The 27,024-nt window shown below is 42.5% G+C and overlaps 1 protein-coding gene across 1 annotated transcript; it reads left to right on the forward strand.

Moving 5' to 3' along the window:
* Positions 1-4,095: 4,095 nt before the first annotated feature.
* On the forward strand, positions 4,096-15,008 carry GJA1 (gap junction protein alpha 1). The gene is made up of 2 exons (XM_083608739.1): positions 4,096-4,386; positions 11,609-15,008. The coding sequence occupies exon 2, from the start codon at positions 11,625-11,627 to the stop codon at positions 12,771-12,773; it is 1,149 nt and encodes a 382-aa protein (XP_083464865.1). The 5' UTR covers positions 4,096-4,386; positions 11,609-11,624; the 3' UTR covers positions 12,774-15,008.
* The last annotated feature ends 12,016 nt before the right edge of the window (positions 15,009-27,024 follow it).

The raw sequence follows: 27,024 nt of genomic DNA on the forward strand, positions 1-27,024 counted from the left end.
GCAAGAAGAGTGAACATTTAAACTGAACAAAGGTGTGGTTTGTTTGCCTGCTTGTTTGGATTTTTTTGCATTTATACCCTACCTTTCCTCTAAGGAGCCCAAGATGGTGTACATAGCTTTCTTCCTCCCCAGCTTATCCTCACAACAACCTTGTGAGGTTGGTTAAGCTGAGAGGCAGTGACTGGGCCAAGGTCAACCACTGAGCTTCAGGTCCTTGTCTGACACTAACCACTACACGATCCTATAAATGTCTATGTAGATGTCATACACTCCAACACCTGGAAGCAAAAAACTGGGGCACCATCTTCCGGGATGCCATCTTCCTGTTTTTCCTTGCAAGAGAACAGTTGCCATTTTGGGTGCCATGATCTCATGTGATTTTGCACCGCAGTCCCGCCCCCCCAAAAAAGCATGCACATTTTGGGACACCTTGTGAAATCACAGCCCCCAAATAGTGCTCTTTTAAGAGGAAAATCAGGGTGCAAAATTGTGCAAGATCACCACATCCAAAATGGTCACCATTCTCTCGTGAGAAAAAACAGGATGCCCCATTTTTTCCAGGAAACTTGTGGGGTATGAGAAGTCTAGGGTCGCATTTTGCTGGCTGAAAGAATGGCTGCTTCTTGAGAACACAGACATTTTGGATTTAGAAGGCTTTAATAATGTTTTTGGGTGGCATGCATATCTGTGGTATGACAAGGTTAAAGCACACAAAACATTTAAAAACCATATTGTCAGGAAAGCATTGTTTAATGTCTGGATAAGATATAAAGATTTACTTGAAAACAAAACCCCAAGGTGGTTATCACTGATGGAAGCGAAGGCTCAGAAAAAGCTCAATATGGAGGCCAAATGGCCGAAATATTGGGAGGTTTTGGAACAAGAAGGAGACAAATTGAAATTGCAGCTTTGAGAAACTAAAAGATAAAGTGCGAGACTGGCTTTATTACTATCAAATAAGGGAGGCTTACAACCTGGACAAAAAAATTGGCTTCCAGGTGGAAAAATCAAAATTGGAAACAGAACTGTTAGACCCCAAAACTAAGATACTATCAAGAATGTATAACTTGCTGTTGAAATGGAATACTCAGGATGAAACGGTTAAATCTGCTATGATTAAATGGGCACAAGATGTTGGACATAACATTATGTTTGCTGACTGGGAACAGTTGTGGACCACAGGTATGAAATTCACGGCATGTAATGCCTTAAGAGAGAATATTATGAAAATGATATACAGGTGGTACATGACACCAGTCAAGCTTGCAAAAATCTACCATTTGCCCGATAATAAATGTTGGAAATGTGAAGAAAATGAAGGCACATTCTTTCACCTTTGGTGGACGTGCCCAAGGATTAAGGCTTTCTGGGAGATGATATATAATGAAATGAAAAAGGTATTTAAATATACCTTCTTGAAGAAACCAGAGGCCTTTCTCCTGGGCATGGTCGGCCAATTGGTGTTAAAGAAGGATAGAACTTTTTTTATGTACACTACAACAGCAGCAAGAATACTCATTGCAAAGTATTGGAAGACACAAGATCTACCCACCCTGGAAGAATGGCAGATGAAAGTGATAGACTGTATGGAATTGGCGGAAATGACTGGCAGAATCCGAGACCAGGGAGAAGAGTCGGTGGAAGAAGATTGGAAGAAATTTAAAGATTATCTACAGAAACATTGTAAAATTAATGAATGCTAAAATGATGTCGGAATGAAATGAAGCGGTTTTAGCAACAATGTTAAAAAGGAGTATGTAAAAATGGATTGTTAATAGATGAAAATATAAAGTTATAATATGTTAAGATAAAGAATTAAGATAAAAACAAAGAGGGAAAGGATTTGCTGAATTAACCATTCGAACCGGAATACAAAAAAGGGAGGTGTGAGGAGGTCAGGGAAACAAGTAAATGAAAGGCAAGACATGGAAAGATGGATTTATTTTTAATTGTTTTTATTTCCTCTGTATTTTGTATCTTTTGTTTTCTTTTTTCTATTTTTCTATTACTTTTGTAATTTCTTTTGAAATTTTAATAAATATCTTTTTTTTTAAAAAAAAGAGAAGTCTAGGGTCGCCATATTTCAAAAACTATAAACCAGGACACCTCAAAAGTTGTTGAGCTTCTTTTATGAAGACCCCAAAAAATTGTTGAGCTTTTTTTTTAAAAAAACACATTTTTTCGATTAACTTGCCAAACATCCAGGACAAAGTGCCACATTGCGGAAATTCATTTCTGCCTTTGAAATTCCAGTAATGTCTAGACGTATGGCAGTGTTATGAGAAGTTGGCCCACTGAGTTAAACGAAGCTTACTTTCAGAAAAGTGTGTATATGATTGCCAACTCAAAACTTAAACAGGACTTGGACTGAAGGGGAAATCTACATTTTTATTTTTAACTCACACAAAGGCTATACCATGGCCAGACTTATATAACCTATATACAAAATTTTACCCCTTTCAAAATTAGCTTTAGTCTAGGTTTCTACTGCAGTCAGGCAGAATCTCTGCTGTAGCGGGATTAGCTTGTGGCCCTCCAGATGTTGCTGAACTTCAACTCCCATCAGTCCCAGCCAGCATGGCCAATGGTCAGCAATGATGGGAGTTGGAGTCTAGCAGCATCAGGAAGTCTCAGGGCCAGCTCTGCCATTAGGCAGCATGAGTCAGGTGCCTCAGCGAAGGGCAGGTCTGCAAGGGTGAGGTGCTGGCAGACAGGGCCGTGTGTGCTACCTGACCTGACCTGCGTCTCCCAAATTAGCCTGCAGTTCTGTTTGCTGTGTTGAAGTAAGATTTCACAGCCTGGCTAGTCAGCTTTTTTATATGAAATAGGAGAGGGCACTCTCTTTTCTTCTGAGGTGTTCTGAGGGCAGGGCGGAGCCAGCCCAAGACCTACTGGATCCCAATCTACTGGATCAATGTCACTTCCATCAGACAATGAAATCAGGCCCAAAGCATGGATTCCTGAAGGATAACGCTATCAATGGCTACCAGCCATGATTGCTGAATGTAACATCTGAATGCTGCTTGTGGGCTTCCCAAAGGCACCTTGTTTGGGTCACTGTGAGAGACAGGATACAGTAGTTAATAGTACTGATCCCTGACCCAGCAGGGTTCTTTTTCTTCTTCATTGCTGTTTTGTTCAATTTGTTTTTGTCCACCCATACCAATTTCCAGAGTCGAAAGGAAGATGAAAAGGCCATATTTAAACAAGACCAATCTGCTGCTCTGCACTTAAAAAACAACAACCAGGCAAATGGGTTGTGTTAACTGCTGTGGTGAATTTCTTCTTTGGGCTTGCCTCCCCTTTCTCAGTGTTTCCACATGGTGCTTTTTTAGCATGGCTGTGGAATTGCGTGAGGAACCCCTTGCCTCGTTCACAGAGCAGCTGGCTGCCCTGTGCCAAGATGCCTATTTCCAACACTTTGCTGGTATTCCCTTTTTTTCCCCCTCGCTCCGTTGGCAGAAGGTTTGTTTGTGCCACCCTGGAGTACTCTCTATGTACTGTATGCGAAGTTCACCGGACAATCCAGCAGAAAGGAGGCGAGAAGGAGACACAAAACTACAAGTTCTGACAGAATATGGGAGTTGGCACAGGGGGTGGAAAGAAGCCCATCTCTTTCTCCACACTTTGACTCCTTAAAAGCTGTGTGGGGAGTGCGCACCTCCGTCTGATTGACCTGAAACGGTGCCAGTGCAGTTTAGGGAAGCACTGCTTCTGCTACTAACACCCCGGCAGCTATCGGAAATTCCTGTAGGCCAGCTGCTGAAGGAATCCACTTCAACTCATCGCCACTGGTCTGCAGCAAATTCATGATCTAGGCAAACCACGCACCTTGGGAGAGTTGTATTTCATACCGTAAATTAAACTGTGTCACTTCCCTACAGCAAGACGGCTCTGGATACCGTCCCAGTTCGGTCTCTTTCATGTATCCCACCCCCCTTTCTTTGCAAGTTTGTGCTTACTCAGCCACTTTGATGCTCCCTCCTTTCCCCTCTCTCTCCCCACTTTGCCCCCACCCCATGCTGTCTACAGCTTCTGTCTTCTCTCCTCCTTTCCTCCTCCCCATTCCTTGGCAGCCCCACCTCTTATGCTTTCACCCCTCCTTTTCTCCTCCTCCCTCACAGTTAGTGGCTTGAAAACTTTTTAAAAGCTCTTGCAGCGCTTCAAGTTAGGATGAAAAAGGGGTTTTTGTTTTGTTCTGTTTTTTAAATGAGTTCTCAGCACTTTTCTTTCAGGAAAGGGGCAAGGAAAGGACGTCACAAGACAAAAGAGCAGGGGACTTTTAAAGTTTAAATAGGCAGGTTGGGTGCCTGAAGAAGTTTCTGCCTTTTGAGTTTTAACCCTCTGAGGAACTTTGTTTGACTTTCTTCACTGCTGACAAGCAAGGTAAGGATGGAAAAGGGTTTGGGTTTGAGCGGGGTTTTTTAACTTCAAGTTAGTTCCAAGCAAATCTTTTCAGAGGACTGTGATTACCTCAGACTTTAAAGAAATGAATATTTTAAGTGCAAGAGTTTTACTACTGTTCTTTTTTTTAAAAAAATCCTGTTACAGCTGCAAGGACTCCTCCTCTATGCGCCTCTTTGGGGGCACATTTTAAATGTACCAGAATTTTATCAGAGAACTGTACTTGGGGAGAGATATCATTTATTTCAGTTGATTTGGGTGCTTCATTTTCACACTGTAACATTTTATTTGCCAGGTTTTTCCATCTCATTTACCAAGGGAGCCTGTTTTATTGTACCTCACCCCATATAACAAAAGAAATTCTTTCTGTGGAGAGAGCATCCAACTTTGGGGCACAGTAATCACACCACAACAGTGTTGTGATCTCTCAGTTGCTTTGAAAGGGTCACCAAGTTAAAGCAGTTAGATCCTACCTCAAGTATTTCCAAGTACCCCCTCTCAACACACGCGTACACACATTTCACTTTCATATGGAAATCATGGCTTGTCTTTAATAGTTCATACAATGCAAGGTCCTTAATTAGGGGCTTTGTTCAAATGCTGCCTGCGCTTCTGTTAACTCGTAACGGGATGTCTTTCAGGCGGCCTTTGCTTATTTCCTCCTGATTTTCTATTTTGAACAACTGAGCTAAAAATTGATGGGGATTTCAAGGGAATCTGTACAGTTAGTGTTCAACCCCAGATGTGGACTGTGTGGAAGGGATCTTATATCACCGCAGGCTGGCAATGCTTGCGAAACCTTTTGGTTACTCTAGACTGAAATTGCGTATTACCAAAGTCTTTCAGAGAATATTGTCTCTGTCTGCATCAAGCTACATTTCTGCAACCTCTTATGAAAACCATAGTGTAGGATTGGAAAGGAAAGAGTATTGGCATCTACCCTGAAGCTGGTTTTTTTCCTTTTGAAGGTATAGCAGGGTGGCTCTCAAAGTCCCTGCTATGAGTAAGCTTCTTGTCAGGAAGGGAAAAACTAATTCAAGGCAACAAAAGTGGATTTTTAACATCACTCCCCCCCCTTCAACTTTCACACACTTTTATGCCCAGTTTCACCTCTCTGATCAGGTTCTGCTGTAGTATACATCGCTAGTCCTTCAATCTGGTGCATTGTGTTTTAGAAGCAGAAGAATGTTCACAGAGAGATTTGTTAACGCCAACAAGGTCAACCAACAGAGGGACATGTCTCTGTGATTTCAGAAATCTGTTTGTTTCTCAGGGAGGAAGGAGCTGGGGGGGGGGGCGGGAGAGAGAAGGAGCTGACCTGCCTTGAGCTTCCATTCAGCCATATTAACATCTGGAGTTTTGAAGCCTCCAGACTTTGAAACTGTTTACAGTAATGTTTGCTGGAGGTGGGGGGGGGGGGGCGGTTGGCCGTGTTCAAAGCTAAACATTGGCGCTGAGCCATGATACCTAACTAGAATACAAATGGGAGAAGGATGAACAGGCGGAATTTGAAAGGGTCAAGGGGAGATGATGGGAAAAAATCTGAGATTTTAAGAATAATGCACTCTGTACCAACCATGATAAAGCAGCAATCATAAGCAATTATTGTTCAGCACTTTTAAGCGTGCAAAAGAACTGTACTGTTCATCCTTTCAGAGAAGCTCTATTAAGTGGGACGCTTCCCATTTTATATGAGGGGGTGGAAAGTAAGCCTTAAGGAAAAGCAATCTTAGAGAGTGGTTAACTGAGCAAAGAAGCAAAGGGGCCTATGTATCTTTGCTCAGAATTTATTTCAGGGAGATGTGCAGCACAATCCTCCTGTATTTAATGGGTCTTCCTTGGTGAGTGTCTTGCTGCTATAACTTTGCAGTAGAAATGAGCTCAGAATTGCAGTCTTGACTCCCCATATCCTACACAGTCAGTCCCACAGAGTCAAGTGGTTTACTCAGAGTTACTACTGCTTAAAGATGCATGCACTCAAACAGATGCCAATCAAGTAAACGCAGAGCTCCATCCAGCAGGCAATGGCTCTCCTATCTGGCCTGAAAAACAAGCTGTTCTTTTGCACTACGAGGAAATGCTCCTTGGGGTTGAGTAGAAAGGCACTTGCATGGATGACATCTGTTCACCACCAAGTAATATTTCTGAGTAAACAAATAATCTCCTCGAAGCATGCTTAGATTGGGCTATCTGATATGTTGTTTGCAGGCCTTTTTATGAATGATTACAGGGCTTCCTTAGCTGTTGACCTCAGTACCACAGTTGAAACTCCTCATGCTGCTTTTCCTCCTTGCATTTGACTCTCCCTGCATCTAACAAACGAGCTTGGCGCCTTATGCCTTAATCTTCAAGGTGTTAGCTGGACTCCCTGTTGATCTCATGCTTTGGTAAAAGTGTGGGGGGAAAACCTCGCTCTCAGTTATTGGACAGACCTTGGAGATTCAATTTTGGGACTAAAGAAGGGGAAGAGCCTTATTGTCCCATTTCTCTGCATACTGATTTTGGTCCCAAATGTAGTCCCTTTAGTGATTGATTGCATTTCTTTTTATCTCACCTTGATCCAAAGAGATCAGGAGGTATGCAAGGTTCCTTAACTCCCATTGAATATTCACAACAACCTTCTGTTCAGGCTGACAGAAGTTGACTGGCCCAAGGACACCCAGTGTTCTTTGTAGTTCAAATGGGATTTGAACCTGAGTCTGTGCAGCCCAAGCCCACTGCTGTAACCACTGCAGCCCACTGCCTCTGTAGTGAAATCCTACACATTTAAGACCTTTAGTGTCTCAGCTGGAGCTGGGTTTGTAGCCTTGTTGGACAGTAGGAAAGGCATTTTGGGTCCTTAGATATTTTTTTAAAAAAACCCAACAACTGTAGATCTAGGCAAAATGTCTTTTCCGGCTTGCATGTGAAATTTTCTGTTATTTTTCTCTGCTCACCAGATCTCATTTTCCATATCCAGCCTGGTCCTCATTGGTAAATCACTACCCATATCTTTTCTTAAGGAGTTCTCATGCAATTTCTGACCCTCTCTTTATTGTGTCCTGGTTACTCTTTGGAAATGCCTACATCTCACATGCTTGTACTCTGTTAGAATTCCAACAGGTAGCTGGCTGAAAGCACAAGTAGTCCCAGTTTTTTTTGTAGGATTTTATGTGAACCAAAGAACTAGCCAGCCAACTGCAATATGCGCACATGCTCCCCACCACAATCCCACAGGACCATGACAAATCCTTCCTTCTGACCTTCTGACATTATGCTCAGTCATCATCCTAGAACACTGAAAATGTCTTGTGTGCCCTGGAAAACATGAGCCATAAGTTATGGCACACGGCACAGCTTCACTTTCCCAATTGTGGTTTGCAGATCAAATTTTTCCTGCATATGGTCACTTAAACGCTAACCAAGTAGTGCTGCCATTATTTTATTCCTATGACATGCTCTTTTTCTGAGAAGACACTAAGGACAGGCCCCTTTTAAGATTGGATCTACTGTTCTGGCACCTCTGATCGCTACTCATTATTTGTATGGGTTGCTTCAGACGTGATGGTCCCACACAGCCAGCAGAATGTACAGTTCTTTCCCTGTTTGGCTGGTGGAACAACATCAGTGCCTCTGAAGGAGGAAAATAAGCAGAGATGTTGCACAAGCAGTGGATACACATCTACAGCGTGTGCATAACTTCCCTCCATGAGTTCCCCGGGGGATGCAATAATCCTGCACCACCAGCCAAGTGAAGTGGCTGCACGTTCAGCTGGTTGTTCGGGATCACCCCATGCAAAGCTTGCCTTGAGCTGGTCTCCTGAAGTCTCTGTGTGTCTGACAGGGAGTGACGCAGAGCTAGTGCTGACTGTGTGGAACTCACATCTGGTCTGGCGGAGCGAGAGCCGGATTGCGGCACAGGGAAAGGCACCTTGCATTTTCCACAGATACTTCCCAAGGACTGAGCCAGCAGCGCAGCAGCCTTCTGTGTGCAGAAATAGAATGCAGTAGAAATCCCGCCGAAATCTTCTTGTCATCACTGGGCACAACACTGCAAACCACTGCAGACAAAACTGGGATTCCACCTGCCCAAACTATACGTTGCCAAATCATTAGTTGGTTTTTCAGAGATTGGTTCCTGAATTGTAGCCACATTTATTTGGAAATATTGAAGTTCAATTGGTTATTCTGCTAACTTTTCCCAATCAAGTGACTTCAAAAGATCAATAATCCTGTTAATGTTTACAGTGGTACCTCGGGTTAAGAACTTAATTCATTCTGGAGGTCTGTTCTTAACCTGAAACTGTTCTTAACTTGAAGCACCACTTTAGCTAATGGGGCCTCCCGCTGCCGCCGGGCCGCCGGAGCACGATTTCTGTTCTTATCCTGAAGCAAAGTTCTTAACCCGAAGTACTATTTCTGGGTTAGTGGAGTCTGTAACCTGAAGCGTATGTAACCCGAGGTACCACTGTACTCAGAAGTCCCATTCAGTTCAATGCTGCTTATGCCCTAGTAAGTGTGTATAGGACTCGGAGATCAATCCTGAATTGACTGTGACTAAATTGGATTTTCTATTTCTCCTGGACCTGCCCTACCATTAGGCAGAATGAGGTAGCTGTCATAGGCAGTTGATTTTGGTGTCCTGAAAAGACAGCAATTTGATAGTTACTGAGGGTTGTGCTCAACTAACTTTTATTCAGAGTAGAACCATTAACATTAATGAACCAAAGTTAGCCATGGTCATTAAGTTTTTGCTCCGGGTAAAAGTTCCTAAAATATAACCCCAGATTTATTGATACTGTATTTTTACTGACAGGGAGGAGGAAAGGTGCTTGTGGGATTTTCTGACTGTGATCTCAGACTAATTTTTATGTACTTCAACTTGAGCCAGAAGGAAAGAGCACCATTTGCTGCTCTGACTCAGGCAGCAGAATGTCTTGGGCTGGCCCTGAAAGTCTGCCATGCAACTATAAAATCTTCATGGGCTAGGGAGTGTTGGCTTTCTTCCGCTTTCAATCCTGCATTGTTAATATTCAAACATGGAACAAGTGACTTGCAAGAAATTAAGATGCTTTTGAATGTCATGCTTAAAAACCATTTATGCTGCGGTGTGTTGCTACATAAGTGATTAAGTCAGGGTGTGACAAGTATAAAGCATGATTTTATGCCAGCACTGCAGGAACAGCATGTTAGGAACATAGCTAACATCATAGGTGGGCCAACCTAAACATTTAGGATCAGGGTTTGATATTTATTTACATTCAGCCCTCAGTGGGGATTATAATATGAAAGCTAGGATGGATATTATTCCAAGAGTTACTTCCATGGTGTGTTCACCATGGCCATTCCTCACAATGATCACATGCCATCTCCGGCATCAGAGACAGCGTTGCTCCCATGTCCCACTTGTGGAGCTTCCTGGAGGCATCTGGTTAGCCACTCTGGGGAACAGGATGCTGGCCTTTGATCTGATCCAGCAGAGTTCTTCTTGTGTTACCCAGGACTTGTGCTCAGGATCAAACCATTCAATGCAATCCCATGCATGTTGACTGAAAAATGCCACCCTGTGTTCAACAGAGCACATTTCCCAACAAGAATGCTGTGAATTGCAGACTTCGTTCATTAGCTGCTAAATCAAAATAGTGTCACTCAAAAATTAATAAAACTAAAGACCTACACTAATGCCATGGCTTTTCACTGTGCAGTGCAGCTTCTGGGCCGCCTCCTCTCCACATATGTACCCCACGCCCTCCTAAATCTGCCCAGGAGAGTTGAGGGAAACCCTAGAGCAGATCTAGGAGGTGTACAGGGAGAGGAGAGGGTGAGGAAGTCATATTGTGCAGCTAAAAGTTGTTGCGTTAGAGTAATTGTTTAGTTGGATACCATTCTAATTTCCCCCAAAGGGGGATAAGATTCCTTGTCTCTTTAAAACTGTATATCTCCTTAGAATCTTCTGATGAGCTACTAGCAGAGCTTTAGGGATATTTGCAGTGAATAGTTTTGTTGAAAAATATTTGTGTTTTTAGTAATTCACCCAAGAAATGCTTCTTCCTGAAGTAAATACAGTATAGCCTAGAGAAAAAACAAAACTTCATTTTGCCTACTAAAACAAAATTTAAAATTATTGATAATTTGAAAAGAAATATTGCTGACATAGTGTTAAACAGCTAAGACTTGGAATATATCTTCCCATATTAATGGACCAGAGAGGAATGTAATTAAAAACAAATAATCCAAAACTTTCTAGCAATAATGCTTCTTTTGTCTCCAATCATACTTTCAATCTGAAATAACACGATGCTGTGAAAAAAACAAAACACCATTAAGCCTGGAGGGAAGTCTGATAATGGCATATTTTAACATCGGCACCAAGCTAGTTAATGAAATCAAGAAGTTATTACTTGACAGCAGAATGGCTCTCTCTCGGATAGAATGAAGAAAAAGGAAGCCTTTCAAAGACAAGCTTCATAACTTTCTATTTAAACACTTGTGGCTTGCAAATCTACTTTGCATTCATAGTCACCCCACGCAACCAGGATGACCTACATGTTAAAGCTCCCACAAATGGTTTCTGCCTCTTGATGAAACCCTTCATGCACAAAACAATGCTACGCAGGGGCAAAATTCCAACATTCACCACAGTGTAATGTCACCAATCACTTGTTTTGGGGAATGATATCAGGCACCTTGTCTCTCCCTCTCCTCATGAGTTATGAACACTGTCAAGCTGACAGCACCAGCCACCTGTCCCAGCAGAGAAATCAGTGTGGAATTATGTCCACAAATCCCACTGTTGTATGTTAGGGGCTCAGGACAGGGGCTACAGTCTTCACCAGACTTAATGACCCGCAAACATCTGTTGGGTACATGACCAGTCTTTGGGGTGGTAAACTTAGTGGTGAAGCACATGCATGGTATGCAGAAGGTCACAGGTCCTATCTCTTTCTTGATCTATAGTATGAAAAGAAATAAACTACATAAACAAATGTGAAATGGCTGAGACCCAATTATGAATGCTTAGAACTAGAATTATGAGCGCTTAGAACTATACTCATATTTATGAAAGTGGTAGATTTTCTAGTCTTCTGTGTTTTAGCTCTAGTTGCTACCATATCTCTTGCAATCCATGATTCAGGTGTGACAACTCATGCATCTCCCTTTAAGAGCACACTATTTTGACTGTACAGCAGGCAATACTTGAGCAATTTTTGTTGTTTCTCTGTAGGTAGCAGGCAGTGAAGATGGGTGACTGGAGTGCTCTGGGAAGGCTCCTTGACAAAGTCCAAGCCTATTCCACCGCAGGAGGAAAGGTGTGGCTTTCTGTCCTTTTCATTTTCCGAATCTTGCTGCTGGGGACAGCTGTAGAGTCTGCTTGGGGAGACGAGCAGTCAGCATTCCGGTGCAACACCCAGCAGCCTGGTTGCGAAAACGTCTGCTACGACAAGTCGTTTCCCATCTCCCATGTGCGCTTCTGGGTCCTGCAGTTCATTTTTGTGTCCGTGCCAACCCTCATGTACTTGGCACACGTATTTTATGTGATGCGGAAGGAAGAGAAGCTAAACAGGAGAGAAGAAGAGCTCAAGGTGGTGCAAAGCGAAGGGGTCAACGTAGACCTCCACCTCAAGCAAATAGAAATCAAGAAATTCAAGTATGGGATTGAAGAGCATGGCAAAGTCAAGATGCGCGGGGGGCTGCTTCGCACCTACATCATCAGCATCATCTTCAAATCTTTCTTTGAGGTCGCATTCGTGCTCATACAGTGGTACATCTATGGGTTCACCCTGCACGCCATCTACACGTGTGAGAGATATCCATGCCCACACAAGGTGGATTGCTTCCTCTCCCGACCCACGGAGAAAACCATCTTCATCATCTTCATGCTGGTGGTGTCTATCGTCTCCCTTAGCTTGAACATCATTGAGATTTTCTACGTCACCCTCAAGAGCATCAAGGATCGCATGAAGACAAAAAGCAACCCTTTCTCACCCAACAGTGGCATGAGCCCCTCCAAGGAATGTGGATCCCCAAAATACGCCTACTTCAATGGCTGCTCCTCTCCAACTGCCCCCTTGTCGCCCATGTCTCCGCCAGGATACAAGCTGGTTACTGGAGACAGGAACAATTCGTCCTCCTGCCGTAACTACAATAAGCAAGCCAGCGAACAGAACTGGGCAAATTACAGTGCTGAGCAGAACAGGATTGGACAGGCTGGGAGCACCATTTCGAATTCACATGCCCAGCCCTTTGAATTCCCTGATGATCCTGAGAACACGAAAAAAATGGGCTCTGGGCATGAGCTACAACCTCTCAAGGTGGTAGACCAACGGCCTCCAAGCAGAGCTAGCAGTCGAGCCAGCAGCAGACCTCGACCTGATGATCTGGAAATCTAACCCTCTGTAGCAACAGTAATACTTAACACAACTATGATATGAAATGCATTAGAAGATGCACATGTGGTGTTCATGCAGTTCCATTGGAGGTGGTACTTTAACAATCTCAGCCTGGAGATTTTAACAAACAAAAAACATTGGGATTTTTTTTTAAGTGGGAAGCTGGGGTGATTTGGAGACATACAGCACATGTTGGTATTTAAAGTAGTCAGTTTTTAAAATTTTAAATGCTAATTTTAATTTTTTTAAAACTTAGTCAACATTACAGTAGCTGGGTTTGGGTTTGTTTTGTTTTAGCAAAGGTTATAAAATGCCTGGATATGTGTGTGTATAATATGCTGATTTTTCTAAAGAGTTTTGTTTTTGTTATACTAAAAACAAAGGTTAAACCTGAGAAAATTCTTTTGGTCAGGATGAAATGGAGATGATATTCTTTTATTGAATAACTGGCAGTCTTAAGTCAGATTTTGATCATTTTCCTATAAAGAACATTCCATTGTTAATGTGCACTTTGAAGGAAAATTTCCTGGTAGAAAACTTGTCTGTGTCTATACATTCAATCATTTAATTCCTTGGAATCAATCCATCAATCAACCTACATTTCAGTTAAGGCCCACCCACTATGCTTTGCCCAGGTGTTCCCAGGGTTTTAGACAGAACAATCTAATTGAGAGTGTAGGTTGGAAGCCCTGTTCTGCACCATCATTGCTTGTTATCTTACAATCACAAGCACCTGCCACCCATTCCCAGGTGTGAAATGTAAAGCTGGACACTGAAGCCATTTTTATTTGTTTAATTTGTGTTTGTTTAATGCTGTCTGCTGTCAGCAAACCAATTTATGACAGAATTCTATTAACTTCAATGAGATTTGAATGGTGAAGATGGAATCCCAGCAACTAGAATGTGGTTAAAATTGATGGGAACGCTTCCACTAAGTTCAACAGCATATGGGTTAGGTCTATTCACTGCCCCACCAACCCTTTCCAGAGCGCTGATATGCACATATCCAGTTAAATTACAACTGCTGTTTAATGGAGAGATCTGTGCATACATCAGTACCCTTAAATCTGTGTTTACTTCTGTGTTGTTTTTAAAGACAAGGGTGCCTGGAGTTGATGAACTCTCAAACTAATATGCACACAAAAATTCTTAAGCATTTTGGGATATTATGGGTCACTATGATGTTTACATTAAATGATTTCAGCAGTGCAAACAAGTCAAATGTTAGTTTTACAAATCTTAATATTATTCCCATGCATCCTGTAGTGGATAATTTACCATTTTTACAAAATATGAATGCCATCTTAAGAACCAAGCCCTGACAACCTTTGAAAAACTTCCACTTGCATTCCAAATAGAAGCTTTGCTTGAACTGTGAGTAGAACACCGAAAGCCGCATGCTTCAGAAGTTCTCGATTATTTTGCTTCGTAAAAAATTAAGGAAGAAGAAACCTGCTAGGTTACTGAGTCCATTTCTCTGACTTGTTTTAACTTATGCTTGAATAACAGAGATGATAGTACTGGGGGTGGGGAGGGGGAGGGGGGAGTGTTAGCCTGCCAATAATGTGAGAGACTTGGGTACAATTTACACATCCATGTAAATCACGCAGTAGCTGCAGTTACCACATGATAGTTTAAGGTTACGCATCATAGATCCCATCATTGATGGAACAAAGGAATGTGAAAGAAAGCACTTGATAACTGCAACCTCAGTGGATTGTGTGAATGGACCCTTATACAAACGGCTTTGAGCTGTACTAATAATATGATGCCTACATCTGTTTTTATAGAAACAAGCATATCTTGCTTGTCATTCACTTACAAATCAGTTCAACTATAACATGGTTCAGTTCAATTTTGATAGTTCATTCCTTCTCAGTGACAGCTTTGATATTTGCACATAATTTTTTTTGTTTGGGGTGTAAGTGAGGCTGAAAGAGTACAATTCTAATTTATTTGAAATATATGCTAAGGAAATATATCAGTTTTTATTTTCTTTTTCAACCGCAGTGCCTTATACTTCAACACAGTTCCACAAGGAACATAGCCTTGGTTTCATTGTGCACCTGTACAGAGTTTGGGGTTAATATGCTAGGTTTTTACTAAGTTGTTTGACATTCCATGTTAAAACCATTGCCGAGCTCATTGATTGCATGTATGCCGCCATAGTTCATCAAATCACCTTGTCTGGAGAGCAAACCTTAGTCAATAAAGTTTAATTTAGTATAAATAAAATTGCCAATAGTCATTTTTGTCTGTGTGTATAACTTGAAATTGGGTATTAAAAAGGCAGCGTAGCCTGCAGTTTTCATCACAGAGGTATCTCCCATGCTGTAGAGGTAGGGGAGAAAACACACTTGCTGCTCAGTTACACTACAAGCCAATGCCTTTTGAAACGGGCAGAAATTCATAGTCCTGGTTTGCTTCTCTACAGTTAGGGAAGGGGAGCTGGTTGCTGAAGCAGGTAGAGACCAGCAAGCAAGGAGCATTGGTAAGACATTGGCAGACAGAGCTATGTGTACCACATGGCCTGTCCTGCAGACCCTAAGACAGTCTGCTGATCTGCAGCATAGGATACTGTCCCGTCACAAGCCTTGAAGTAAGATTCCTCTGCCAATCCCATCAGCTTCTGTATGTGGAACGGGAGGGGGTGGCATCAGGCTGGACATCAGTGGCTGTTCAGGTTGGGCACTGGCAGAGGGCCCCATGGGCTACAAGCCGCCCCTCACCGGCCTGACACGGCTGTGTTGCCACTTAACAACCTCTGGGTGACCATTTCAGCAGTGGGTGGACAGAGCTGCTGCTTTGAATGGGAACTAAGGTTGGCTCCTGTCTGCAGTGGCTGTCCACCATCTTAATTTACCCAAAATGCACATGCTCAGCTGCTGCTGCATAGCAACAGATAGTTTTTTAACAAAACCATACCTCATTGGGAGAGTGGGTATATGGGTGTTGGGGGGGGCAGGATCAGTAGCTTCAGGACAATGATGCCTGGCCTTGGGTGCCATCTGATTCTTCACTTCAGGCAGCAAATGGTCTTGGGCCAGTCCAAGCTGTTGATATCAGCTTCATGGCAATTCATAGAGCTCTATGTACCAACTTGGACCTTAGGTTCTGCATTCTGCCAATTCCCTTTCATCCTCATAGAAGCACAGTGTCCACTGCCCAGCACAGCCAAGCCTCACAGGATTTGGGGAGAAGCCTTCAGTTACTGATGGGCACATTCTTTTATTCCCATTCCAGGAAAGGTTTGGTGGAGCAAGCTTTTCTATTCAGTTGTCCGCTACCAAACATTTTGCTTTTGAAATCCATTTTGGATTGTAGAACACCCGGCTCCTCCTTGAAGCTTATCATAAACCTTCAGGTTCAAGTCTGGCAATTCCAGAAGTTTCTTCCATGCACAGGTCTCCTCTGTGATCAGTCACCACAGAGCACAGGACATCTCTGTACATGTCAGGTTGTGTCTACTGTGTTGAAGAAGTTTCTAGAACTGAGAACTGTGAAGTTCCAGGCTGTTCTCTTGTCTGTTTTTAGTATGGTTCCACCTGACAAAAATGACAAATTCACCTGTGGCAAAATTTCGACACTTTTCTAATGTAGGTTGATCATACCTTGTGTAGCACTCCTAGGGATTAGATTTGAATGAATGTGTGAGAGAGTAAGTTATGAAACACAAAACAAAAGCAAGCTAAGAGTCTGGTGCATCATTTAAAAATTGCCCCTTTATGCCAAGAACTCAGGATTCTAGTCAGCTTCAGAATTATACTTTGTTAAGATTAATGTGTGTCTTTACTGTTCCTTCTGCCACTCCTGCGTTCCACACATCAGAATATGCCTGGAGTCCTCTTCCTGACATATTGCAAAATGTTTCACCTGAAGGAGAAGGCACTGATTTTTTTGGCTCTTCAGAACACTTCAGAGCAATGATAATTATTGTGTCATGCAAAAATAATTGCATCCTATGATGTATTTTTATCATTTCAACTTTAGCCAGATACATATGTGAAATCTAAAATACTCACTCAGGGACAACTTGTATTTCAGGAGTAGGGAGTTGTTGTTTTTTGTAAGACATTTCTATGTTTGAAAAATAATGTGGGCATGAACCGTCCTTTGAAGTGCAGATTGTGCCCACTGCCTGAAGATTTACAGTCTTACCGAAGAAAACAAAAGAGAGTAAAGGGGAATGAGAATCAACAGTAGAAAGCCATGGTGAACAGTTGCCCAAGCAGACCACATAAGAACATAACAAGAAGCCTTGCAGCATCAGGCCAAAGGTGTATCTGGTCTAGCATCCTCTTCTCACAGTGGCCAACCAGATGCCTATGGGAAGCCTGCAAGCTGCTCCCGAGTAAAACAGCACTCTCCTCTCTTTCTGGTTCCAGCAAACTGGTATTCAGAGGCGTACAACCTCTGACAGTGGAAGTGGAACATAGCCATCAAGGTTTGTAGCAATGGATAGCCTTATCAACCATGAATGTATCTAATCCTCCTTTAAAGCCATCCAAGCTGGTGGCCATCACTATATCTTGAAGGAGCAAATTCTTTAGCTTAACAATGGCCAGCTGAAAAGTCTCTCTTGCCTTTTGTCTGATGTAGAGTGGCTGCTGGCAAATGCTGGAGTCCAAGACAGAAAGGACTTGATGGTTCTTGGGCCAGGCAGGCTACGGGAAAGCTTGTTTTTAGTCTAGCTTCCTCTGCTAAGCCACATAATTGACTATCGCATAGAGGCTTAATTTGCAAATTGTCATTAACAATAGGGTTATGGGTTTTTTTGGGGGGTGAAGGGGTGTTATTTACTGGATTTCCCCCTGAAAGGATAAATCTGGATTAAATGGGCTGGGGAATATGGACTGCAATTGTGATGCCATCATCATTATACGATGCACAAAATTTGCATGCATGAAGAGTACTAATCCCACAAAAATACTCTCCTAGAAGCACCCACAATCTGAGAGGGAAGGGACCAGTGGAAGCTGGCCTTTCTCCTTCCTTCTCCTAAACTGCAGAATAACTTCATGTGTGTAAACTCCATTTACACACAGAGGACTCTGGAGCCTTCCTCAGACACAGAAATAATTATCCTGCCTGGGAAACAAAATGTTTCATGTCGCCATGGGCTGATCTCACTTTACCTTTTGTCTCTGACAGATTCTCAGATACGGAATGCTTATTAAATTGCAGTGAAGAGAATGTGGCTGTCCCTTTAAAAATGCTCAGACCTGGGACTCTGCTACCTTCCTTACTGCCGTTTCTGGGTTTTTTTTAAAGGAGCACACAGCAGATTACGCTTGTTTTTTCCGTGTTCATAAAACACAGTGAGGTGCCTTTATAGTACGAAAGGTAAATTGACCCTATTTGTTAGGAAAGAGAAACTCTTTTTGACATTATTGCCTCACTTGTGCTGGCAGGACCGAAATCCTTGCTCTTGGAATGATGCCACAGCCTATATAAGCTGCCCTAACTTGCCTGCAGATTAGCCTTCTTTGCTGCAGTCTCCAGATCAGGGGACTGCAAGGTTAAGTTCTGAACAACTGTTCTATTGCCCTTATGATCCACTTTTCTGCTTAATAGCCAACACAATAGCTTACTATGCTTTTTCATGCCTAGTTTCTGTTTCCCTTGACAGCTGGTGAAAATTCTTTTCTCTGGTGAATTTCTGAAAGGATTTGCCATAAAGTTTGTAACCTGAATGAAAATGACACTTTTGAGTGCTGTTTATCTCCTAGTTCCTCATGAAATGCATTGACAAAGATGACAGGCACATCAGGTCTTAAGTACTTAGAGCTTTAAATATATTATTTACCTTGCACACAGTGGTTTAAGCAGACATGGAACCTTCCTTACTTGGAATCAGCAAGTAAACCAAACAAAATATGTTATTTTGCACCCAACAAAAATATGTTACAACTACAATCCTGTTCATACATACCTGAGAGTAAGCCTCATTGAAGTGAAAGTGGCTTCCTTCTGAGTAGACATGCATAAGACTGCATTAGGCATTATAGCCTCAGGAATAATGATAGCCATCACTTTAATTGTCTTAATTTATTCCTTTATCTTCCTATTAAAATGCTTGAGGCGCTTAGAATAATTACAGTGAGAACATTGCAAGATAAAACCACAAGATAAAAGATAAAGAGAGAAGAGCAAGTGTTTAAAGAAACCCTCCAATAAACAGAGGTTTAAAAAAAAGTTTGGCAAGAGAAAGGTCTGCTGGAAAAGAAAAGCCTTTGCAAAGTGGTGGTGGTGGGAAGCCATCAGGGAGGGCTCAGGGCTGAGGCACAGTTCCACAATTTTGGGCCTGGCTACTGAGAAGGCCACCACCTTTATCTCAACCAGATCTCATTAGTAAAGATTGAAGGGGAGCCTCACCATCAAATCTTACTATGTAGGCTGGATCATATGGAAGAAGATATCCTGGTCCTAACCTAAGCACTTAGAATTGGGCCCAGAAAGGAACGGGAATCCAGTGAAGCTATTTCAGAAAAGGAGTCACCTATGTGAGAAAGTGTGGATTAGGTACCAGGTTAGTATATCCACAAACGGAAGCCTGAAGACAATCTATAGAAACATAGTCAATCTATGAAACATATCCAAAATAAAAGTACTTGCTTACATTTTTTTAAAAAAGTCTTAGGCCCCATCTGAACATACACAATTTATGCATATTTAACTTGTGTGCATATGCGCTTGGCAATTAAAAAAAAAACAATTTAAAAGGGATGGAAAGCTAGTGGTTCTCTGGGGAAAGACTTTGGCACTCCCACCTACTATTGCACCCAATGTGTTTTGACAATACATGATTTTGGCTTTATGTACTGTCCCCCAGAATGTAACCCTTGGGTAAGCTGAGAGTCACCTGCATACATTTCTCAGAGTGGTTTAATAACCAATTCCTCTTCCTAGGAAACTCTGGGAACTGTAGCTCTGTGTGGGGAACAGTGGTCTGATAAAAACTCTCAGCCTTAAAAACTACACTTCCCATGATTCATTGGGACAGCACAGTTTTCTGTGCTTTGTTTCAGGGGTGTGGAAGCGTCAGGGACACCCGCATTTCCAAGCAGGAGAACTTATAGAATTACCATAGCTGTCAACTTACGGATTTGAAAATAAGGGACCAGCAGCCAAAATAAGGGACCTGCAGACTCCAGTCTTGCTGTCCTCCTGCAGTCTGGTCAAACTCATGCTGGTAGCTTCGAGAACACTGTCCAACCAACTTTGTAACCAGAGGTTCAACTGAATAGAATCTGAATCACATGCACCACAAGGCCTATGCAGCCTCAACTTAAGATGGCTCCCCGGCCTGGCTTTGCACTGCAAAGTTTGCAGCAGCACGTGCAACAAAATGGCGTCCAGCATTCAAAAAACCCCTCAGCTTGCATTAACTAGCCACACACAAGGCACGCAAGCTCCACCCCCCAGTCGTTCTTAGACTTCTTATTGGGTGAGCAACACAGCCAAGCAACACAGTTGGAGCCTCCCTCCTCCCTGGCAGGGAGGGAGGGAGAGGAGCTGCTTCCTTTGAAATTTAAGGGACATCATTTAAGGGACATTTAAGGGACATCCATCAATAAGGGACAGCAGCGGGACATGGCGCTGGAATAAGGGACTGTCCCTTCAAATAAGGGACACTTGACAGCTATGAGAATTACTAGCTTAACATGAGTAATGTTCTTCTGTTAACTCTGTTCAATCCTGCTGTGGCCCATTACAGAAGCTACATTATATGGGTCCCTCTCCTCCTACCCCCACTTCTCTTCCTCTTCAGTGTATGGAAAAGGAAGAAAGAAAATACTGTCCATGGTTATTAGAAAAATAACAATTCAGGGCCCCTACAAAATGCCAGGCCTAGCTGAAACAATAATTTTCAGTTTCTGCTTTAGCCTGAACCACAGAGTTTGCTTTATTCTAAAGACTAGTTCAATTCAGAGCTGAAGCGGCTCTGGAATCACTCAGTCCAGCTGTTTAAATAACAACGCCATTTACTATGGCTGTTCACAAATAAGTGCTGCAGTCAATAAGCACAACAGTTTGATCTGTTGGTGATACAATGTCAGGTTTCAGCACTCGTTTCCCCAGCTTTTCTTTGTGCGTCAACCCTGTTTTCACATTTATGGTTGCCCAAAGAAATCCAGTTCTCTACAAGTGTCATGTGCTTTGAAGAATTTCCTCACAGCTGTCTGAATCTCAGCTAAGAATCAAGTAGCAATTTGCTTAATATGTATGAGTAGAAACATGTTTCTTTAGCTCCTGTAAATTATAGGGTCTGTTTCCAATGTAATCATTCCCCATTGACTTTAGTCTTTTTCTCCCCAATGCTTCATTCTGGAAATGTGCCCCACAATCCTTTGCATCAGCATATTTGAACAGCACAATCCTATGCATTTTTCACCCTGAAGTAAGTTCTCCTGTCTCAGTGGGGCTTACTCTCCAGTCTCCTCCTCACAAAAACCTCCCTGGACCCAGAAGTGTTAGGCAACTATTTCCCAGTGGCAAATATCCCCTTTCTGGGCATGGTGCTTGAAAGGGTGCTGGCAGTCCAGCTTTAGGGAAGCCTGGATAAGACTCAGTATCTGGATCCATTTCAGTTTGGTTTCAGGCTTGGTAATGGCACTGAAACTGCCTTGGTCATACTGGTTGATGACATTCTCTTGACAAATGAGGGAATGCAACCTTGCGCTTTATTTTTGCATCAGAAATACACCCTTCAGAACCCAAGGGGCAAAGGGAAGGAGGGACTGATAGACTTGAGAAAAAAATACGAGAAGGATTAGAACTGCCTGAACTTCCAGAATGCCATTGAAAGATGGCACTGGATATGGTGCTGTTTGGAAACAGATTGATTCACAGACTGGCTCTTGCATCTCTGCAGTGCAAGACTTACATGCTTGATATTGGTAGTTAAATTTGCAGCAAAAGTCAACTTGGAGGGAAAATCAGAATAGCAATAAATGCAGTAGGGCAATCATGTTAGCCTTGTGCAGGTGGGGTGGGGGGAGACAACAAGAGCCAACTTTGAATGCAAAGATGAAAAGTATCCCACAGAGTCAGCCCAGTTTAGGAATTTCTTTAAAAGACAAGAATGCACACCCTAAATATCACTCGCTGAACAACTTGACTGAGCTGAGAACGAAGATTCTCCATTCTCACTTCCTCCTTCTCACTTCCTATTCAAACAAGCCAAGTGTCAGGTGGCCATTTCTAGCTCTGCCAAGGGGAAGAACAAGACTGGAGCAAGTAGAGGTGACTGAGGGCAGATGGTCTGAGATGTGTTGCAGCAAGAGCTGTATAGGAGAAAAAGCTTACAGATGTACAAAGACCATGGAGGAAGGCAGTTCTTTGAAAGCCATAGCAGAGATCATAATCTCTGTTGTAATACTTCGCTAGAAATAATATTTCATTGGAGATATCAGGCCTTCTACGTCAAGAAGAAAGGTCCTCTGCTGGGAGGTGACTGGGAATCTTCCCGAGAACTATAAACTTATTCGTCAGCAATAGTTCAATCCAAAGTGAACAAGGGCACATAAGCCTCCTTAAATCAAGGTCATCAGCTTTGGTGATAGGGCATTGAAGGGGAGAAACTGTTTGGACTCCTCACATGTAATGAGACAAAATAAGGATGGCTTTAGGCAGTGTTTACATTTGTCCACAAAAATCAAGGACAGGAAATGAAAGCAAAACAATGAATTGTACAAGTGCCCAGTGATTCTAACATACCCAGAGAATTATGCCAGGGGAGCACAGAGCATGTGAAAACATCGTCCTGCACTGAGATTAGAGACACAAATGGAGTTTGTCAGGCCCATAAAATGCTGACTGAGACTGTTGGTAAGCAGTGTAGCATCCCTGGTGTTTTTAATGCTATCGGGATGCTGGAGGCGAGGGAGTGGTGAGACACAAGCTGCAATCCTATTCACAGCTACCTGGGAGTAAATCCCATTGAGCAAGGCATACATTATTGATTCCTTGCTTTTTGCTCCATTTAGAATTAAAATACTGTAGGTGAGGCTTGTAATGATCCTGCTCAGCGTTCCAGCCAGGATACTCTATTACTTTATAACTTTCCCTGCTAAGTTTTCCCTTTCTTTACCTCCCTCAGCAATCAGTCAGCATGCTGTGCCCTCTGAGGATCCTCAGTCTTCGTTGGGCTGTTTTGAGGTTGTTGTTTTGCTTCCAAAGATTTTTTTGTACTTCTGAAAACCTTGGTGTTCCTCCAGGCCTGCTGATCCCTCCTTGATGTGTTTGGATGGTGTTGTTTTGACTTCATGTGGATCTGCTGTCATCTCTAAAGTTTGGAAATAGAAAGATGCAGGACCACCATTCAGCTGGCCCTGCCTGGTTAAGTTCTGTTCACATTTCAAGGGGCAAGGGGAGACTTTGAACTCTTCAGCAGGAATCTTCACAATATACACACAAATTGCTTAGTCCCCCACCCTCTTTTTTCCACAAGACAGAGCCCTATTCTTGTTCCTACATATAATGCACACAGGGATTCTCCTTTCCCCAACCATATTGAAGCAAAGCTAGCTTTCAAACTTTAGGATCCCCTGTGCAAAATGGGGAGACCAGGGATTATTGACTGGGTGACCAGAAACACCAAATAAGCGGCCCTCTGCCCTTCCTTGGAGTCTGTGCTAGCATTTATTTTTTGTTTGCAGTTTGGGAGAAAGAGATGTGTTTTCTTACTGGATTGTATTGTCAGGGCAGTATTTAAATATTTTTGAACATCCTGTTCTATGGAACATTCTTTTCAGCAGCAAGCTAGTACTTAAGGCTTTCTCCAGCTGCACAGCTCAGGATGAAGCCTGCAGGTGTTAGTCATTGTAATTAAATAGTTTGGGGGCCGAATAGCTGGAGAAGCCATTTTATCTCTCCCTTGACAGTTGCACAAACTTGCCTGGGCTTTTCGTTTCTGCGGCACATTATAATTAAGGCAGACCGAAGTGGCACTCAAGGTGCTAGTTATCTGGATCTCCCAGTTCCTAGGCTGCAGCAAGAGAAGCGCGGACAGTGTTACAAAGCAATGAATTCATCCAAACCTTCCTTTTCATGTGCATCCCAACAGGGCTTATGAGCAAGGTTTCCATCAATGACTCCTTATATGCTGCATAAATAACAACCCATTTAAACAAGGTCTTTTTATCTTCAAAGTGCTTTGCAGCCATTACATATTTAATGTGGTGCCAAGTCATCGCATATGATAATTTCAGATGGTCCTGATGATCTATGGTGAGAACAAAGAAGAGATTCTTCAGCCACATGAAACAAAGGGAAATCACCAGGCACCATCACTTTTTAATAATATTTCATAGAGAGAGCAGAACAGGGGCCTTTCAGTTCTTAATAGATGTATGATGTATGGCTGAGAAAAGAAAAAGCCAACATTAGCATATTAACAACGCAAAAATTGAAAGCCTCTTTTTGTGTCTAATAGGCCACAGAATGTCCAGAATTATTTTCCAGGTCTATAGATTTGTCACGGGGATTCTCAGTTTTCTTTAGCCCCTTTTGCTTTGGATATCTAAGGAAGAAATTAATGAGGATTTTTTCCTTTCGTGTGAAAGCAGGCTTTTTAATGAGGGCTTCTGTCCATGTGTTTTCTTACGCTAAAGCAGTAAACTAAAATTTGGTGAGTGCTCTTATGCTCCAACTTGGTACTTACCAGACACTTTGGACCACAATTCCTATCATCCTTGGGCTCTGCTGAAGTCCAAAATATGTGGGCGCCAGGTTGGGAGAAGACAGCCCTAAAGGATAATTAAGGTGGAGAAAGAAAGATGCACATTGTTAGGGCCAATGACTACTTTCTGTGTATGATAGTTCATATGCTTTCCTTTTAGCGGAGAAAAATGTTATCCTTACTTATCAGGTTTCAAATTCCAAATATCCCTCTGCTAGTACCTTGCATTTTCATGATTATCTTACCTGATGTGTCTGGACTAACAGATTTCCCTCAGCAGAATGCTGGATTTAGTTGGCTATTATTTTATTTTTATATTGTTTCAGTGCATGCATCACCTTGTGGCCATATCTTGCTTTTTTGTTGCAAATGTTTTCAAAGCTCAAATAAATAAATATACCAACAACAGAAAAAGCAAAACCTGCAGCTGGAGAGTTGATAGTTGAGAAGAGACAGCCTAATGTAGCCCCAAAGCCAGCTGGATATTAAAGAATGGTGTGTTCCATTGCCATAAGGCATTGAAAATTATACAGCCCCTCCTTGGGAAGATGTAAACCTTGATCAGTACTAATTTTATGAAAAGTTCTGAAGAGTTATATGGGCTTAGTAAATACCACTTCTTACACTTCTTACATTATTAGAGGGAGTGGCTGCATTCAGATGATCATATCTAGGCTTATTAAAGCCAGAAGTTCCCTTTTGTTTGTTTTTTGCACACACACACACACACACACACACACATCCCTTTTTCAGTGAACTGAGATTGAACCAAGAAGTCTCTAACTAACCGAACAGACAAACTATGGTTTCCTGCTTCAGGGAAAAAGCTAGGATTTTGAACCATAATTTGAAGATAGTTTAAGCAGCTGCTTGTTCCAAAGCTGCTAACCATAGTTTCATGGTTTTGACAAAGGGGGATTCAAGTAGAGGATTTTCACAGCACTGCCTACCTGAGAAACTCACACTGGGGATATACCAAGGATTAAATCTGGAACTTTCTGCATGAAAAGCATGTGTGACATATGAGTCTCTCCTGGCACTGTGTCTCGATTCCCATTTGTCTCTCTCCCATTTGTTGCCTGGAAAGGAAGCAACATATATAAGCAATTAGCTGTCTGAGGCAACTTGCATGCTTGTACATGTGACATCAAGTTTGGGGGAGCAGAAAAGGAGAGAGGAAATCCTAGAAAGAAATATTATCAACTCAGAAAGAATTTACAGAAGGAATTAGAACTGAGAATGACAACCTAAAAATGTTGGAGTCTTACGGCTGGGCAATCCTGCAGTTTTCACTTGCTCAGTGTTTCCGATGATACTAACGTAATAAATGTTTCTTCCCCAAGAATGTTGCTTTTAGGAAAGAGCTTTATTCCAAATAGCATTCATTTGCTTCATGAAAGCTGAATGTGTGGTGTGGTTCAGAAGCAGTGTTTCTTAACAGGCTCTGACATCACTGAAAAGGCTACTAGCGACTGTCTCATGTCAAACAGTGTTTAAAAGGACCGACTGCCCCATAGTAACTATGTGGCTCATACTGTGTCTGGAAACAAGCACAGGCTTAGCCTCACGTACACTCTATTTTAAGGATCAGTCATTTCAGAAACTTTATCCTCTTTTCCTGCTAACTAAAAGTATTACACAAAACCATAAACGCAGCAATATACGGTATCTCAGGTTCTGCCACCGAGAAACTGTTTGTGCTCAGCTTCCTTGGCTTATTTTTACCTCAGAGTCCCACTTTTGGTCGGTGAAGAGTATATCCTCTGCCACCTTACCCCAGAATGAACTCATTACAGTAAGGTCAACAGATGATCTACGCAGCTATCTGGCATAGTAAAGAATATAGGAAAAGATCTGCTGGATTAGGCCAAAGGCCCATCTAATACAACATCTTGTTCTCACAATGGACAAGCAGATGCCCATGGGAAGCCCACAAGGATGACTTGAACACAACAGTGCTTTCCCCACTGGCATGTATCCCTGCTGTCCACAGTACAGGTAAAAACCTACAAGCTCTGCAATCCTCTGAGTCCAAATTTAGAGCTATCGCTATTAGAACTCTGCCTGCCTGTCTGTCTGTCTGTCCCTGCTCTACTCCAGCTATAGTATGGAAGTAAGAGCTGGACCATAAAGAAGGCTGATCGCCAAAGAATTGATGCTTTTGTATTATGGTGCTGGAGGAGACTCTTGAGAGTCCCATGGACTGCAAGAAGATCAAACCTATCCATTCTGAAGGAAATCAGCCCTGAGTGCTCACTAGAAGGACAGATCCTGAAGCTGAGGCTCCAATACTTTGGCCACCTCATGAGAAGAGAAGACTCCCTAGAAAAGACCCTGATGTTGGGAAAGATTGAGGGCACAAGGAGAAGGGGACGACAGAGGACGAGATGGTTGGACAGTGTTCTTGAAGCTACCAGCATGCGTTTGACCAAACTGTGGGAGGCAGTGGAAGACAGGAGTGCCTGGCGTGCTCTGGTCCATGGGGCCACGAAGAGTCGGACATGACTAAATGACTAAACAGCAACAACAAAGGCAGGGGAGAGATTTCCAGGCTATAAAAGACCATTA

Source organism: Podarcis filfolensis (genome assembly GCF_964270895.1).
Source record: "Podarcis filfolensis genome assembly, chromosome: 3".
Lineage (NCBI taxonomy): Eukaryota > Metazoa > Chordata > Lepidosauria > Squamata > Lacertidae > Podarcis > Podarcis filfolensis.